Here is a 14,460-nt window from a genome sequence, read left to right on the forward strand (position 1 = left end):
GTCACGTTGAGTGCTGTGCATGTACACACGCACACGATGCCTGCTATAATCTATAACCATTTTGGTTATGCCTGTATTGTCTGCCTCAAACTTGGTAGATCTCACTCTGCCGAATTAGTGGCGGGAGGGAGGAAACATGGAGGAAGCTGGATTAAACCCATCTGACGAGCTGTATGTTTTAGGGCTGGTCTTCACTTAAAAATTAGATCAACCTAGCTACGTCACTCAGGGCTGTGAAAATCTTCATACCTTAAGTGCTGATGTAGCCCCTATTGTGGATGCAGCTAGATGGACAGAAAAATTATTCTGTCAACCTATCTACTGTCTCTTGGAGAGATGGATTGAGGACATCAACAGAAAACCCCCTCCTGTTGACATGGCAAGCATCTACACTAAAGCACAGCTGTAGCTCCGTAGATGTGCTGCTTTATCGTCCGCAGTATAGATGTGCCCTTGGAGAAGCAGGTGAAACTCATGCGCTTCAGAAGGAATTAAGAGTTAGGACCTTCTACATGGGCCTTCACACAGTGCTTGCTGGAAGCCATGTTTTTAAACAGCCCCAATAACACTTTTCATGCAGTTTAAAGGCCAGCATGGGCAGGGCAAGGCAGTGTCAGCACGTTGGTAGTGCTTAGGCTAGAACACTGATATTGTTTGGCCTGTGCATGCTGGCCAGCCAAATCATGAAACAAGTTTCCAATGGAACAGTGTTCAGCTGAGCTTGCAGTGCATCTGGAGAGGAGGTTTTTGGTGGCTATTTATTTATTTACTTTTTAAAGATGGGTGAATAAAGAACTTAGCACTGTAAAACATGGGTGGATGATAATTTTGCAAGGTGGATTTAAACATGGTTCCTAAGCATGACAGACCCCAGGCAGACAAAGCCTTATTCAGAATCTTGCAACTTAAGTCCCAGGCTGCATTACAGTAGATATACATACATATGGTAGGGCTTGTTTAACACCCGTTATTAATAAATGGGAACATAATCCCTTGAACATCTGTCCGACGATTTCACTAAGGGCTTGTCTACAGGGTGAGTTAGAGCGGCACAAGCCAGGGTATGACTCTACAATGCCCCAGCTTGCTCCACCGTAACTCACTGTGTGGACACTGCTATAGAGCAGCAGAAGTCCCACAGTGTGCCTTAGCGTACTGTGCTTTCAAGTCATACTCCAGGACCCTTATTGCACTGTAGCAGTGACCAAACAGCGAGTTACTTTGTGGCAAGCTGGTGCACTGTCGAATCTCGCCTGGCTTGCCAAACACTAACGCCCCACACAGACAAGCCCTAAGGAAAGAATATTGAGAGAGGAAATCTACAAGGGGATCTCAGCTTCACTAAACCTACTTAAGAAAGCAACCCACCAGAATACGGAGCAGCTCTTCCAAATAGCAGCAGATGACATTTTCATCCTCATAGAGTGCCCAGCTGCGCTGCTGGGCATCTTCTTTGTGCCTGGCCAGATCTGCAAAGATCACCTCAAGCCGCTGCTCATCATGGCAGATCTGCCCCGAAGGCAGCCCAGAACTCAGATTCTGCAAGAAGACAAAAGAAATACCAGTAATAGGGTTCCTGATACACAGCAGTTTTTTGGAGAGTAACTGTTTCCACAGGTATCCTTTGCCTCAGTCCTGACAGGTTACTTCATTCAAACAACAACTGGCAGCTTGTGGACAGCGAGTTTAACACCCCCACGCCCACCCGCTGCTTCAGCTTCCAAACACTGTTTTCTGGTTCTCTCCCCCTTCCATTCTTGCAAAGATAATGCAATTACTGAATCAGTGAAAGGAGGCTCCAGGAATGGTGCAGAGTTAGAACTCATCTTTACATCTCCAAAACCTTGACCACAATGCTGGGGAGGCAGTATTGCTTTCAGAGGGTATGAAAATCATGCTTAGTTCTCCTTAGAGGCTCCATTGCAGAAATGTAAGGCTGGACACCAGAGCAGCTGGTTGTCTCAGTTGGATCAATGAGAAGCCTAACATCTGATCAGCTCCAGAAAACATTCTTACAGCCATGGAAATTTATACCTGGGGGTTGCATAGATCAGATCATTATAGCTTAGTACATAAAAATCCTTCCCTCTCTGTTAACAGGAAATGGGAATGCCATGTGTCTGCAAAAGAGCACCTTTTGTCAGTGCTTTGGAAAGACACTGCTGAGTGGAGAGGTTTATGCATTTTCCATCAGAGGAAAAATAATCTACAAACTAGCTTCTACTTGTTTTGACCACCACAATGTCAATTTCAAAATATTTAAGGGGAAAAAACCAACAAGCCACCACACTGGTGGCACCACCTAAAGTGTCAGCTTACTTTCCATTTTCACTTTCCTAACATACAGCAGAGTAAGAATACTACTTTCCCTCCCATCTGAGCAGCTCAACACATTTTACAAATATTAGTTTAACTTCACACCACCCACTTGGTTGTATTATTCTCAGTGTACAAATCCAATGCCATAAGAAAAGACCACCTTCCTCCTAGATGCAGGTACTAAGCACATGAGATGTCTAAGCACATGGGTGGGCACCCTCTGAACTGAACAGGATAAATGCAGACTGCCAGGCCAAGAGCAGTAAGAGAAACTGCTCTGGCACTGGACGCATACCATACGACAACCTGGATTACTGGAGCCAGGTCAATCAGCAGCGTGCATAGTTCTACAAGTCACAGTTTTGTCCCACAAAATTGAAAGTTCAACCAGCAGTTTTTTGGATGTGATCCCACCAATACAGTCGTCATTTTTCCTGGACTCTGAACTGGCAGATTTTCATTTCACCTGCCAGTTTTGTCAATCATTAACAACAGATTAGTTCATATGAGTACAGCACTTTGAAGATGCTAAAGCACAGTAAGTGTTAAGTATTAGGATTGCTGCCTTCTGGATTAACCTGTGCAGGAATCAATTCCTCTCAATTTGCTTAGGCTCAATTTGCCTCAAGGTAGGGGACAGATTAACAACTAAAGAGAAAGGTGGCCAGGTGACAGCCAGCCACATCCTGATAGAATTTTATATACCACTTTTTTTCTGTAAATGAAAGTTTACCTTACATCTTGGCTATAAGCTAACTAGTTTGCTGCGGCTATCATGGTAGAGGAGTGCCGCAGAGAGGGCTCTGAATGAGGAGAGGGTATTGTCTTTGACGATTAATTCAGGGAGAAGATTCTATGATAAAGGGGGAGCACTGAAGGTATTGAGATGTCCGAGAAGAAGTGCAGAATGGGTCAGGTTGGAAGGGCACAACACCAGAAGAGATAAGAATAGACTATCAGAAGGGGAAAAATTATTCAGGGCCTTGAAGGCAAGAACAAGAAGCTTGAACTTGATGAAATGGAGGGAGGAAGCCAGAAGAGGTTCAAAGATGGAAGTGACCTGGTCAGATTGATGGGCCACATTGATGAGACAAAGGAACAAAAGGGAGTGGTTTACGAGGGAGCAACAAATATTGCCCTTCTCTGTGCAATGAGAAAAGAGATTCCCCCCGCCCCCATGTCATCACTATTTAAATTTGGGAACAATTTATTTTTCATTACACATATGATACAATGTGCACCGGGCCTCCGACTCCAGAGAGACAGGTGAGGCGAAGAACTGAATCTAGTCATAACTTCGTTTTTGCCACTTATGCAGCACCTCAGACAGTAAAACCTTTGAGAAGTAACTCTCATTAGAAACCAGAGCAGCACAAATTCATATTAGAGAAGAGAGCAGAAATATTTTTAAAATAAAGCACAAATGCAGCCCCGTTCATCTCAAAGCATGCACTGGTAGCTGCCATAAACACTTCAAAATGTCAAAGAACAAGCTATTGCCAATGCAGCTGAAACCCAACAACCCTGAACTGAAAACTTAAGTGCAATGTTTAAGCTGTTTTAGAGACACACTTGTTCATAATTTGCTTAGCGGAATTTGAGGTGTGAACTAATGAGGACCTTTTTTTACTACATAATTGAAGCACTGAATCAACATGTTCTTGTCGCTGTTAATTACACAATCTTTGTCAGGCTGAGATAATGAAGGAGGGAACGTGTTGGTTTAACTTTATCACAATCCACCGCATGCTCTTGAGAAAGGCATCTTGGGACACTGTGGAGGGAAGAGTGGCCAGCTAGATTACCAGCAGGCTGGTGTGAGACAGAGGGTGACTGTCAGAAACACAAAGCACAATCTGATTACAGCAACCATGCTAAACAGTGATTTAAATCACAGAATCAGAAGGTAGATGGAAGACACCTACTTGGTCACATCCTTCCCTTTGCAGGTTGGTTTCTTTCAGCACAAGCTCAGATGCTTTGGCTAGCCCATTTTCAAGTGTCCCAAGTGATGAAACTTCATTGGGAGACTACTCTACATCCAAGGGCCAGCCCCTGTGAGGGGGTTAACTGTGGCCAGTATCTTAGTAGGTGTCCAGAAATATGCAGGTCTGCTCTTACTAGAGTTCACAGTCAGGATGCCTTTTTAAATCGTCTGCTTGTTTTGATGATTAACTGAAGCTCTTCTTGGGCTCTCAACACTCAAATCTATGCCTTTACAATCCCCCCTCCATAGGCTTTCCAATTCCAATGAACATAAATTTGCTAATGGACATGAATAAGATCAATCTCCTAACAAAGTGCTCCAATCTGACTAGTAGAACCATACAGTGTGCTGTCTTAATGGAATCTCAGCACCATTCTCATCTCCCCCAGCCCCAGCAATGAGGTCAGGACTTTGCTTATTAAGCAGCTTGGCAGCTATTACAGCCCTGTGGACACTCCATGAGGTCATTTCCAGGAATCAGACTGTTACTTGGGAAGGCAGCGGACACCTTCAGTGTGTGGATGTAACTGTTTTCATAATGAAATTTACTTTTCATTTGTCTGTTGTTCTTAACAAAACAGCTGGTCCCCTCCAAATGGAAGGAGAACCATACACCACTGCAGGGCTTTCATTTCTGCTAAACAGAACAGGATTATTTTCAGAAACTTGTCTCTTGCCACCTCACTCCCACTGCTAACAAACAGATTGTCGATTCTGGTCTGCAAAGCTGTTCTTCCTCCTCCTGTTTTTGTTCCTTTTCGACTTCCCGCTTCTCCCCAAGCCACCAGTTCTGGAAAATCACTGGTGCTTTGAGCACAAACATCTTCCCAGAGACTCCCCTCCAGATCAGCATACAGCAGCTCTTCAGGAGACACACAAAAGGGACTCTCCTGTATTTCACTCTTTGCTATTATAACAAAGGCTGCCCTCCAGCCTTCATTTACAAGAGAGGGGTAAACCCCCTCAATAAGTAGCAGCTAATGCAGAGAAGAACTAGTCTCCTCAACAGCTCTCCCCAGGAGACTCTAGTCCAGATTAACAGAGACACTTAATTTAATTTATTGAGCCAAACTCTCCAGGGTAACCTCTCTGAAAAAAACGCTTTCATTTAGGAGCGAGTTTTTCTCCCTGGCTGGGCATGTAATAATTAAAGAAATCTTCACTGGAAATATAATCCTGTTAGAGAGCAAGATTGTACTGCAGAGAGGCAGAGTCTGGTGCGTACAGATGTGCAAGTGTGTCACAGGGAGAGAAGAGAGGAATTACTTGGCTTTCGACCACCACATTAGCTACGCTTCAGTAACGTCTTCCAGACTTCACCTTTCAGGTGTTCCAGCCATCTGTAGGCCAATAAACATTCACTCCACAGATTTATTCAGCAGCAGATTTCTCTGGCTGATGGCAACCCTTGATCAAGAACGGCAAATGAGAAGATGATGTTCTTAAGGGGTCTGGCAATGACTTCGCCAAACCGGGCTACTTCTGTAGCCATTTATGAGCAAAAGGCCTCCTAAGCCCTAACAACTTTCAAAAAATATTCATGCCCTCTCTCTTAGTGAGATATTGCAAAAACCTTATTTGGCCTGTGCCAAGAACAAAGCTGCTGTACAAGTGCCTCTCAAGTGTTCACACTCCTGAGCTCCCCATGTTTCCGAACAAGCAAGGGGAACTAAGCTCCCTTACAAGACTGCGAAAAGCTAAGGGCATGGCTACACTTGCAAACTTAGAGCGCTTTGAGTTAAACCAGCCTTTGTAGAGCGCAGTAGGGAAAGCGCTGCAGTCTGTCCACACTGACAGCTGCAAGCACACTGGCGTGTCCACATTTGCGGCACTTGCAGCAGCATTGGGAGCAGTGCATTGTGGGCAGCTATCCCACAGAGCACCTCTTCCCATTCTGGCACTGTGGCTTGTGGGAAGGGGATGGGGGGGCATTCTGGGTCCTGTCCCAATGCCCCGTGATGCATCAGTTCACATCCCAGAAATCCCTCTGCTTCCGTCCACAATTGGTGCCATCTTTCAACTTTTTTGTACTGCACGCTCTATCTTCCCTTTTGGTCTGCGGGAATGGAGCCCGAACTGCTGAGGAATATGCTGACGAGTCTCGCCAGCACATCACGTTTGGCAGTCAAGTTACTCCTTAAGATCCAAAGTGACAGCGAGGACTCGGACGATAATATCGACTCGAATAACGCGTACGACACAAGATTGCTTGTGACATTCACGGACATGCTCACCACCGTGGAACGCTGCTTTCGGGCTCAGGAAACAAGCACTGAGTGGTGGGATCACATAGTCATGCAAGCCTGGGATGACGAGCAGTGGCTGCAGAACTTTCGGATGAGAAAAGCCACTTTCATGGGACTGTGTGAGGAGCTCGCCCCCACCCTGAAGCGCAAAGACACGAGATTGAGAGCTGCCCTGATGGTGGAGAAGCGGGTGGGTATTGCAATCTGGAAGCTGGCAACTCCAGACAGCTACCGATCGGTCGCTAGCCAGTTTGGAGTGGGGAAGTCGACCGTTGGAATCATGTTGATGCAAGTTTGCAGGGCCATTAATCACATCCTGCTCAGCAGAACCGTGACTCTGGGTAACATGCATGACATTGTGGCTGGCTTTGCACAAATGGGTTTCCCTAACTCTGGAGGGGCGACAGATGGGATGCATATTCCAATTTTGGCACCAGCCCACCTAGCCTCCAAGTACGTTAATCAGAAGGACTATTTCTCTATGGTTCTCCAGGCGCTTGTGGATCACTGTGGGCATTTCATTGACATTAACGCAGGCTGGCCTGGAAAGGTGCATGACGCATGTATCTTTCGGAACACTGGCCTGTTCAGGAAGCTGCAATCCGGGACTTTTTTCCCAGACCAGAAGATCACTGTAGGGGAAGTTGAAATGCCCATTGTGATCCTTGGAGACCCTGCTTACCCTTTAATGCTGTGGCTCATGAAACCCTACATAGGGAGCCTTGACAGCAGCAAGGAGCGGTTCAACAACAGGCTGAGCCAGTGCAGAATGACCGTGGAGTGTGCTTTTGGCCATTTAAAGGGCCGCTGGCGTTCTCCGTATGGGAAGCTGGACCTGGCCGATAACAGCATCCCCGCGGTTATATCCGCCTTCTATACCCTCCATAACATTTGTGAAGGGAAGGGTGAAAGATTCACTCAGACATGGAACTCAGACGTTCCAACACCTGAAGGCTGAAACTGAACAGCCAGAGAGCAGGGCTATTAGAGGGGTGCAGCGTGGGGCTGCAAGGATTAGGGATGCCTTGAGGGAGCAATTTGAGGCTGAAAGCCACCAGTAATGTCTGGTGCCCTGCACGGGAGTAAAGTGCAGCAGTTCCAAAGTTAGTAGGAATCGGTGTTTGCTACGTATGATACACTGACTTGCAGTGCCTGTTGCTTTCCTGGGCTAAGGTATCTTTTACGTTATGCAATAATAAAGAATGTTTTCAAAGCAAAAAAATCCATTTAATGAAAAGAAAATGCATTTATTGAAAACAACTGCTTGGGAAACACAAAGGGCAAGGGGGCGGGGTGGGGAACGGTACAATCACAGGTTTGTGTATGTCCTGTTATCATATTCAACCTTCCTGTTTGGAGTGCTGTGCAATGAGTGCTGCACTTCAGGATGGCTATACTGCATGGTGATGGGGGTTGAGTGCAGTGGGTATGGGTCGTAGTTTTCAGGGCTGGGTGAAGCTACGAGTGCCTGGATCGAGTCCACTTGGCGCTCCATGATGCTTATCAGCCGCTCTGTGCTTTGATGCCGGCAATCCGCATTCTGCTGGTGGACCCTCCTTTCACTCTCCCGCCACTCCTGCACTTTTTGATTTTCATTAAGGGAGTGCTGCATGACTTCATGCAGCATGTCCTCTTTGCTTCTACGTGGCCTCTTCCTGATTCTTTGCAGCCCCTCAGCTGGTGATAACACGGACAGCTGAGATCTGAAGGTTGCATCTGTAAAGGCAAAATGCAACACTTAACAGAGGCAGCATTGTTCACACCAGACAGAGCAATGATTCCCCTGTACTTAAGGAGGGCAAGCACAGTCTACACAATAGCATAATTTGCCAGTCCTAAAGCAAGCACACATAACCCCCAGGAGCCCCAAAATGGTGAGTAAGCACAGGGTCAAGGGGGACTGATTCTTTCATGGCTGTACTGTCCTCTGGGTTTCTGTGCCTTGGGGAGAGCCAACAACTGCAAGGGACCCCTATACTCACTGTCCCCACATTTTCCACAGGACTTCGTCCTGGAATATCTCTCGCTGCTGAGGGTGACCTAGGAAGCAAGGGAGGGTCTTCTACTACAATGTGGCTTCTGCCCTGGCCCATATGCAGCTTGCCTGTGTGCAGCAATGGTCCCCCCCCCGGCCCCTCATGGCACAGACATGTTAGCCTGACTGGGACAAGGACCACAGTGGCTCTCCCACGAAACCTGCGCAAGCGCATTGCCCAAGTTCTGGATGAGACCTTCGAAGAGATCACTGAGGCTGATTACTGCCATGTGAGAGGGCACATCAACACCCTATTCCGCATCTAGGCATGCATGTGGCCCTAACCCTCCTCGCCCCAAGAGCCCGCACTGAATAACTTCCTTCCCACAATAAAAGCCACTTACCGGGAGCCTCCTCTGGTGTTTGTCCTTCCCCAAGCACCGGCCACTGCGACTGGCTGGGGTGTCTTCCTCCTCCTCAGCACCCTCACTCCCGCTTTCCTCCTCCTCCTCCTGCCTTGTTGGACTGTGCTCTGAAGTGTCCATGGGGTACTCGGAGTGGAGGTGGGGTCGCCCCAAGTATCGCATCCAGCTTTTTGTAAAAATGGCAGGTCACAGGGGCAGCACCAGAGTGGCTGTTTGCCTCACGGGCTTTGTGGTAGGCATTCCGCAGCTCCTTCACTTTAACCCTGCACTGCAGTGCGTCCCAGTCATGGCCCCTTTCAATCATGCCCCTTGATATCTGCCCGAAGGTATTGTAATTCCTATGGCTGAAGCCCAGCTGGGACTGGACAGCTTCCTCCTCCCAAACACTGATGAGGTCCAGCACCTCGCCATTGCTTCATACTAGGGATTGCCTGGCACATGGAGACATGGTCACCTGGAAAGATTCGCTGAGAGCACTGCACACCTGGCTGAGCAAACTGGAAGGGGATTTTCAAAATTCCCAGAGAATTTAAAGGGCGGGTATGACGGTTGGTCACCTGAGCGCAGGGCAGTAGAGTTCAAAGCGATGACCAGAGTGGCTAGAGCAGGCATTGTGGGACACTTCTGGAGGCCGATCAGAGGGCACTAACAGACCAGGGTGTCCACACTGGCGCCACAGCACTCCAGTGGGGGTGCATCAAACTTTATTCCACTCACCGAGGTGGAGTACCAGGAGCACTCTAGCCACAGAGTCAGAGGGCTCTACACGCCTCGCTAGTGTGGATGTGTTGAGAGTTAGAGCGCACTGGACTGCTTTAATGCTCTCTAACTCACAAGTGTAGCCATGCCCTAAATGTGTGCAGAGTGGAAAAATTTTTTCAACAAGACAGAAATGTCATTCGTTTTAAGCAACACGGAATTACAGAAGGAAACTGCGTTCAGTGTAAAGGGCAGATTGCTTCCAGAAGCAGCAGTACCGGGCAGAGGAGGAGGAACAGTTTGACAGTGTCAGCAATGAGATTTGCCACAGCTAGTTACAGAATGAAAGGTAGGAAAGTTCACATACATGCACTAAATGCATCATAATCCAGTGCCCGCAAGAATCCATCGGATGTTAATGGATTTACACACTGGCCCTTGTGACCCAGGGACCTCTTGGTGCCAACTGGCAGGGTGCACAGCGTTACAGGGATCCCCTCATTCTGGTCTCTAAATAAGTTGGTCAATGGGTGACATGCGAGGTCTCCACTGAAAGCCTGTTTCACACTGTTCATCATAATCATTGCTAGAGGTATGTGTGGATAATATGTAAGGAGTTATGCATACACCCTGATAATTATGCTCTTAAGGTATGCCAGCTGGGGCTGGCCACCAGAAGGTGATAGGTTTCTTTAAGGCAGGAGATGCTTACCTAGCTACATGTAAACTACGTACTATATACTTTACAATAGATGCCTGTTTACAGACAGAGCAAAATGCTAATCAAGAGATTACAAAGTCTTCAGGAGAGATGCTCTGAAGGACATAAATAAGCAGCAGAGAGTACCCAATTTTAGGAGCGAAGACAATGGAGGTTAGAACTACAATAAAATCTGCCAAGAGAGACCTCTAATGGGAGTTAGAAAAGTGATTGCTTGTAACAGAGGTGGTCTCTCTGCAAAGGTTTGCACACCACAGCACAGTGATGTTCTGTGGCCTCTGCAAGTAGTCACTTGTGACAAGTGGTCTCTCTTCAGAGGTGATCTCTAAGACAGGTTTTACTGTATATCTGGGGGTGCAGAAGTACACACAGGTATCCTTCACCTAGAGACAAGCAGCCTATTGGCTTGTCTTATGAACAGCGCATCACAGCCAGTCTTGCTGTTTAATGCTGGGAGAGAAACTTTGGGTGAGCTAACTTAGACAGGCAAATGAATATCTTGTTAGTTAACACTTTAGCTGGAGCCTAAACTTATGTACCCATTTGTTTCCAATTTCCATTAATTCTACTTGCTTCTTCTCAAATCTCTATTTATACTTCTTTTCACTATAAACAAATTTAAGTGCTGTAAGCTGAACTGAGAGGTGATCCTGAAGTGCAACTGGTAAACTGAGGTGTTCCATTCATTTAGGAACAGCAGATTGGTGAATTCTGAGAGTGTCCAGTGGAACAAGGTCTGACACTCCAGGGGGTTGCCTGGAGCATGCCTGTTGCTGACGTGTGCAGGCTGTGTCCAAACAGGATTCTAATGTAGTCTGGCCTTCCAGAAAGCATAGGGTCAAACCAAAATATCAGCTAGCTGTAAGCATGACTGGTCTAACATGGCTTGTGCCAATCCATGCTGGCCATCCCACTTAGGTTAGAACTCCTTTGACCAAAGTAGAGCTTACAGTACAGATTTAAAGCTTGATTTTAATGGAAGTGCAGATTGATTCCGACTCCCATGTCGTAAGTGGAACATTGTGACACTGCAATTTTACAGGAGGCATAGATTAAACTTCTTTCAGAAGAAAAATGTAACGCACATTAGAAGGAAAAAATTAAACTACTCCTACATCTTATAGGGTTTTAAGGTAACTAATCCCACAGATAGGGCATCACTGGAGACAGCTCAGTGAAGACTGTTCAAAAAAGCAAACAAGATACTAGGATGGGTGAGGAATGGCATGGAGAAAAATTTTATAATGCCATTATGTAATTTAATGATGCAGGCTCAACTGGAATACTGCGTGCAGTACTGGTCACGCCATCTAAAAAAGACGTTGCAGAATTAGAGGTGGCTCAGAGAAGGGCAACGAGAATGATTAGGGACTTGGAAAAACTCTCACAGGAAGAGAGAGAAGACTGCAATTGTTTGCCTGAGAAAGGAGATGAATAATAGAGGACATGATAAAAGTATATAAAATAATGAATTGTCAAGAGACGGTACATCAGAAGCTTCTGTTCTTGTAGTGACAGGGAGAATAAGTAGATATTAAATGAAATTAAAAAGATGTCAAATTCAAAACTGATAAAAGGAAACATTTTTTTCACACAATGTGTAGGCAGACTGTAACTAGCTGTCACGTAACATGATAAATCACAGAAAGGTAGGGCTGTAAGCGACCTCTGAGGAGTTATCAAGTTCAACCCTCTGTGCTGAGGCAGGATCAAGTAACCTCGACCATCCCTGACAGACGTCTGTCCAACCTGTTCTTCAAACACCTCCAATGCTAGGGATTACACAATTTCCCTCAGAAGCCTATTCCAGTGCTTAACTACCCTTAGAGTTAGAAAGTTTTTCCTAATATCTAGCCTAAATCTCCCTTGCTGCAGATAAGCAGTCCTACCTTCAGTGGATATGGAAAACAATTGATCACAGTCCTCTTTATAACAGCCCTTAACGTATTTGAAGACTATTTAGTACCCCGCTTCCCAGTCTTCTTTGTTCAAGACTAAACATACCCAGTTTTAAAAAAAATTTCTTAACAGGTCAGGTTTTTGAAATCTTATTTTTGTTGTACTCCTCTGGACTCTCTCCAATTGATCCATATCTTTCCTAAAATGTGGTGCTGAGAACTGGACACAGTACTCCAGCTGAGTCCTCACCAGTGCTGAATGGAGCAGGCTAACAACCTCTTGTGTGTTTCATATGATACTCCTGTTAATACATCCCAGAATGTCATTAGCTTTTTTTTTTTTTTTTTTTTGCAACTTGCACCACACTGTTAGCTCACATTCAATTTGTGATCCATTATAACCCCCAGATACTTTTTAGCAGTACTACCACCTAGCCAGTTATGCCCCTTTTTGTATTTGTGCATTTGATTTTTCCTTGTTAAGTGCAGTACTTTGCATTTGGTCTTTATCAAATTTCCTCATGTTGATTTCAGACCCATTTTTCAATTTGTCAAGGTCGTTTTGAATTCCAATCCTGTCCTCCCCAAGTGCCTGAACACCTCCCAGAATGGTGTAATCTACAAATTTTATAAGCATATTCTCTACTCCATTATCCAAGTCATTAATGAAAATATTGTATAATATTCAGGCCCAGGACTAGCCCCTGCAGTAGTCCACTAGACACACACTTCCACTTTGACAATGAACTACTGATAACTACTCCGAGTATAGAGTTGCAACCAGTTACGCACCCACCTTATAGTAATTTCATCTAGACCACATTTCCCCGGTTTGCTTATGAGAATGTCATGTGGGACTGTGTCAAAAGCCATACTAAAAGGTCAAGAACTTTGCCAGATTTAAAAAGGGACTAGTGGACATTTATATGGATAACAAGAATAACCAGAACTGTTCTAGTTAGTCCTAACACAACCTTTGGAAGGGTATTAAACCTCAGGGTTTAAGCCAATTCTGACTACTGGAGACCAGGATAAGCCCTAACATGGGGAGCAGATTATCCCCCTCTACCCACTGGGATTCTCACCCCTTCCTCTCAAGTATCTGGTTCTGGCTACCAGCAGACACAGGACACTGGATGAGATGGACTTCTGGTCTGATAAAGTGTGGCAATTCCTATGCTTCTGAAGACTTCATGCAGAAAACAAAGAGTTAGGTCTTTACCCCTATTAGGTGTTATCTTGTTCACCCCCACAATCCACCCGCTAAATGCAGAATTGTCCTTACAAAGCATTTGAGGGCTTCGTCTAGTCTATTTTTAGATTATTCAAGCAGTGCAGCACCTGAACTGGAGTTACACCATTTAAAATATATGGAATAGACAATTTTTCTTGTCTGATATTCAGCTCAATAAATCCTCAGACCAACTCCTCCAATTCCTGAGACATTTGTGTTCCTATGCATGCCAATTCCAATATATCTTTCCAATAGACATTGCAGCAAATACTTTTGTAAAAGCAAGATTTTTCATTTTCCTTCATTCTCATCACTTATTAACTGTATAATTCATTAATAAAGGAGGCAGGGACAAGAGGAGAGTGACCATAGCCTAGACAACATCAGTGATTGCTTGGAGAAGCCACTTCGGGAAACCTGAGTCACAGCAGCAAATCTCCCTAAGGAAAACATTGTCTTGACGTCATTTTATAATGGGAGGGCCTCTAGGTATCCTGAGCACACAGTGTGGTTAGTTCTGCTTCCCCTTTTTAAGGGTTTGATGGGGAACTATGGCTCATTAGCAATCTGAGCTCACACTTTTAGAAGTTACTCCCATTACGAAGTGAGCATCAGACACCCACAAGACTAACTTGGGGAAATGAAATGTCAGAGGCACAAGAGGTCATTTCCTCCTCCTAGATCAGTGCATTGCACCGGGTTCTACAGAAGAGGAGCACTATAAATGAATGGAAAATACCACAAGCAATTCAATCTTCAGAAGAGCATGCTGGGAATAAGCTGGAGGTAACAGTCTAAAATTGATTTAGTAAACCAGTGATTTGACTTCAAATTAAAACTAGAAGAATAGAAGAAAGGGCACAACTAATTAACGAATGTAATACAAAGCTTGAAATGAGCGTAAGATTTACTATGGAGTATACTGATGCTTTAATCAATGATGTCTCACTTCACTT

At 45.3% G+C, this 14,460-nt stretch overlaps 1 protein-coding gene across 7 annotated transcripts in view; it reads right to left on the reverse strand.

Annotated features, from left to right (window-relative positions):
* The window catches only part of NCKIPSD (NCK interacting protein with SH3 domain), a 95,254-nt gene that overhangs the window by 23,554 nt on the left and 57,240 nt on the right, over nt 1–14,460 (reverse strand). For 6 of the 7 annotated variants that reach the window (XM_037903897.2, XM_037903898.2, XM_043550833.1 and 3 more), the window contains exon 6: nt 1,369–1,539. The exons of the other annotated variant lie outside the window; for it this stretch is intronic. In XM_037903897.2, coding sequence (XP_037759825.1) covers nt 1,369–1,539 — 171 coding nt within the window. The remainder of the gene's footprint in view (nt 1–1,368; nt 1,540–14,460) is intronic. 7 annotated transcript variants of the gene reach the window in all.

This window comes from Chelonia mydas, chromosome 7 (assembly GCF_015237465.2).
Source record: "Chelonia mydas isolate rCheMyd1 chromosome 7, rCheMyd1.pri.v2, whole genome shotgun sequence".
Taxonomy (NCBI): Eukaryota; Metazoa; Chordata; order Testudines; family Cheloniidae; genus Chelonia; species Chelonia mydas.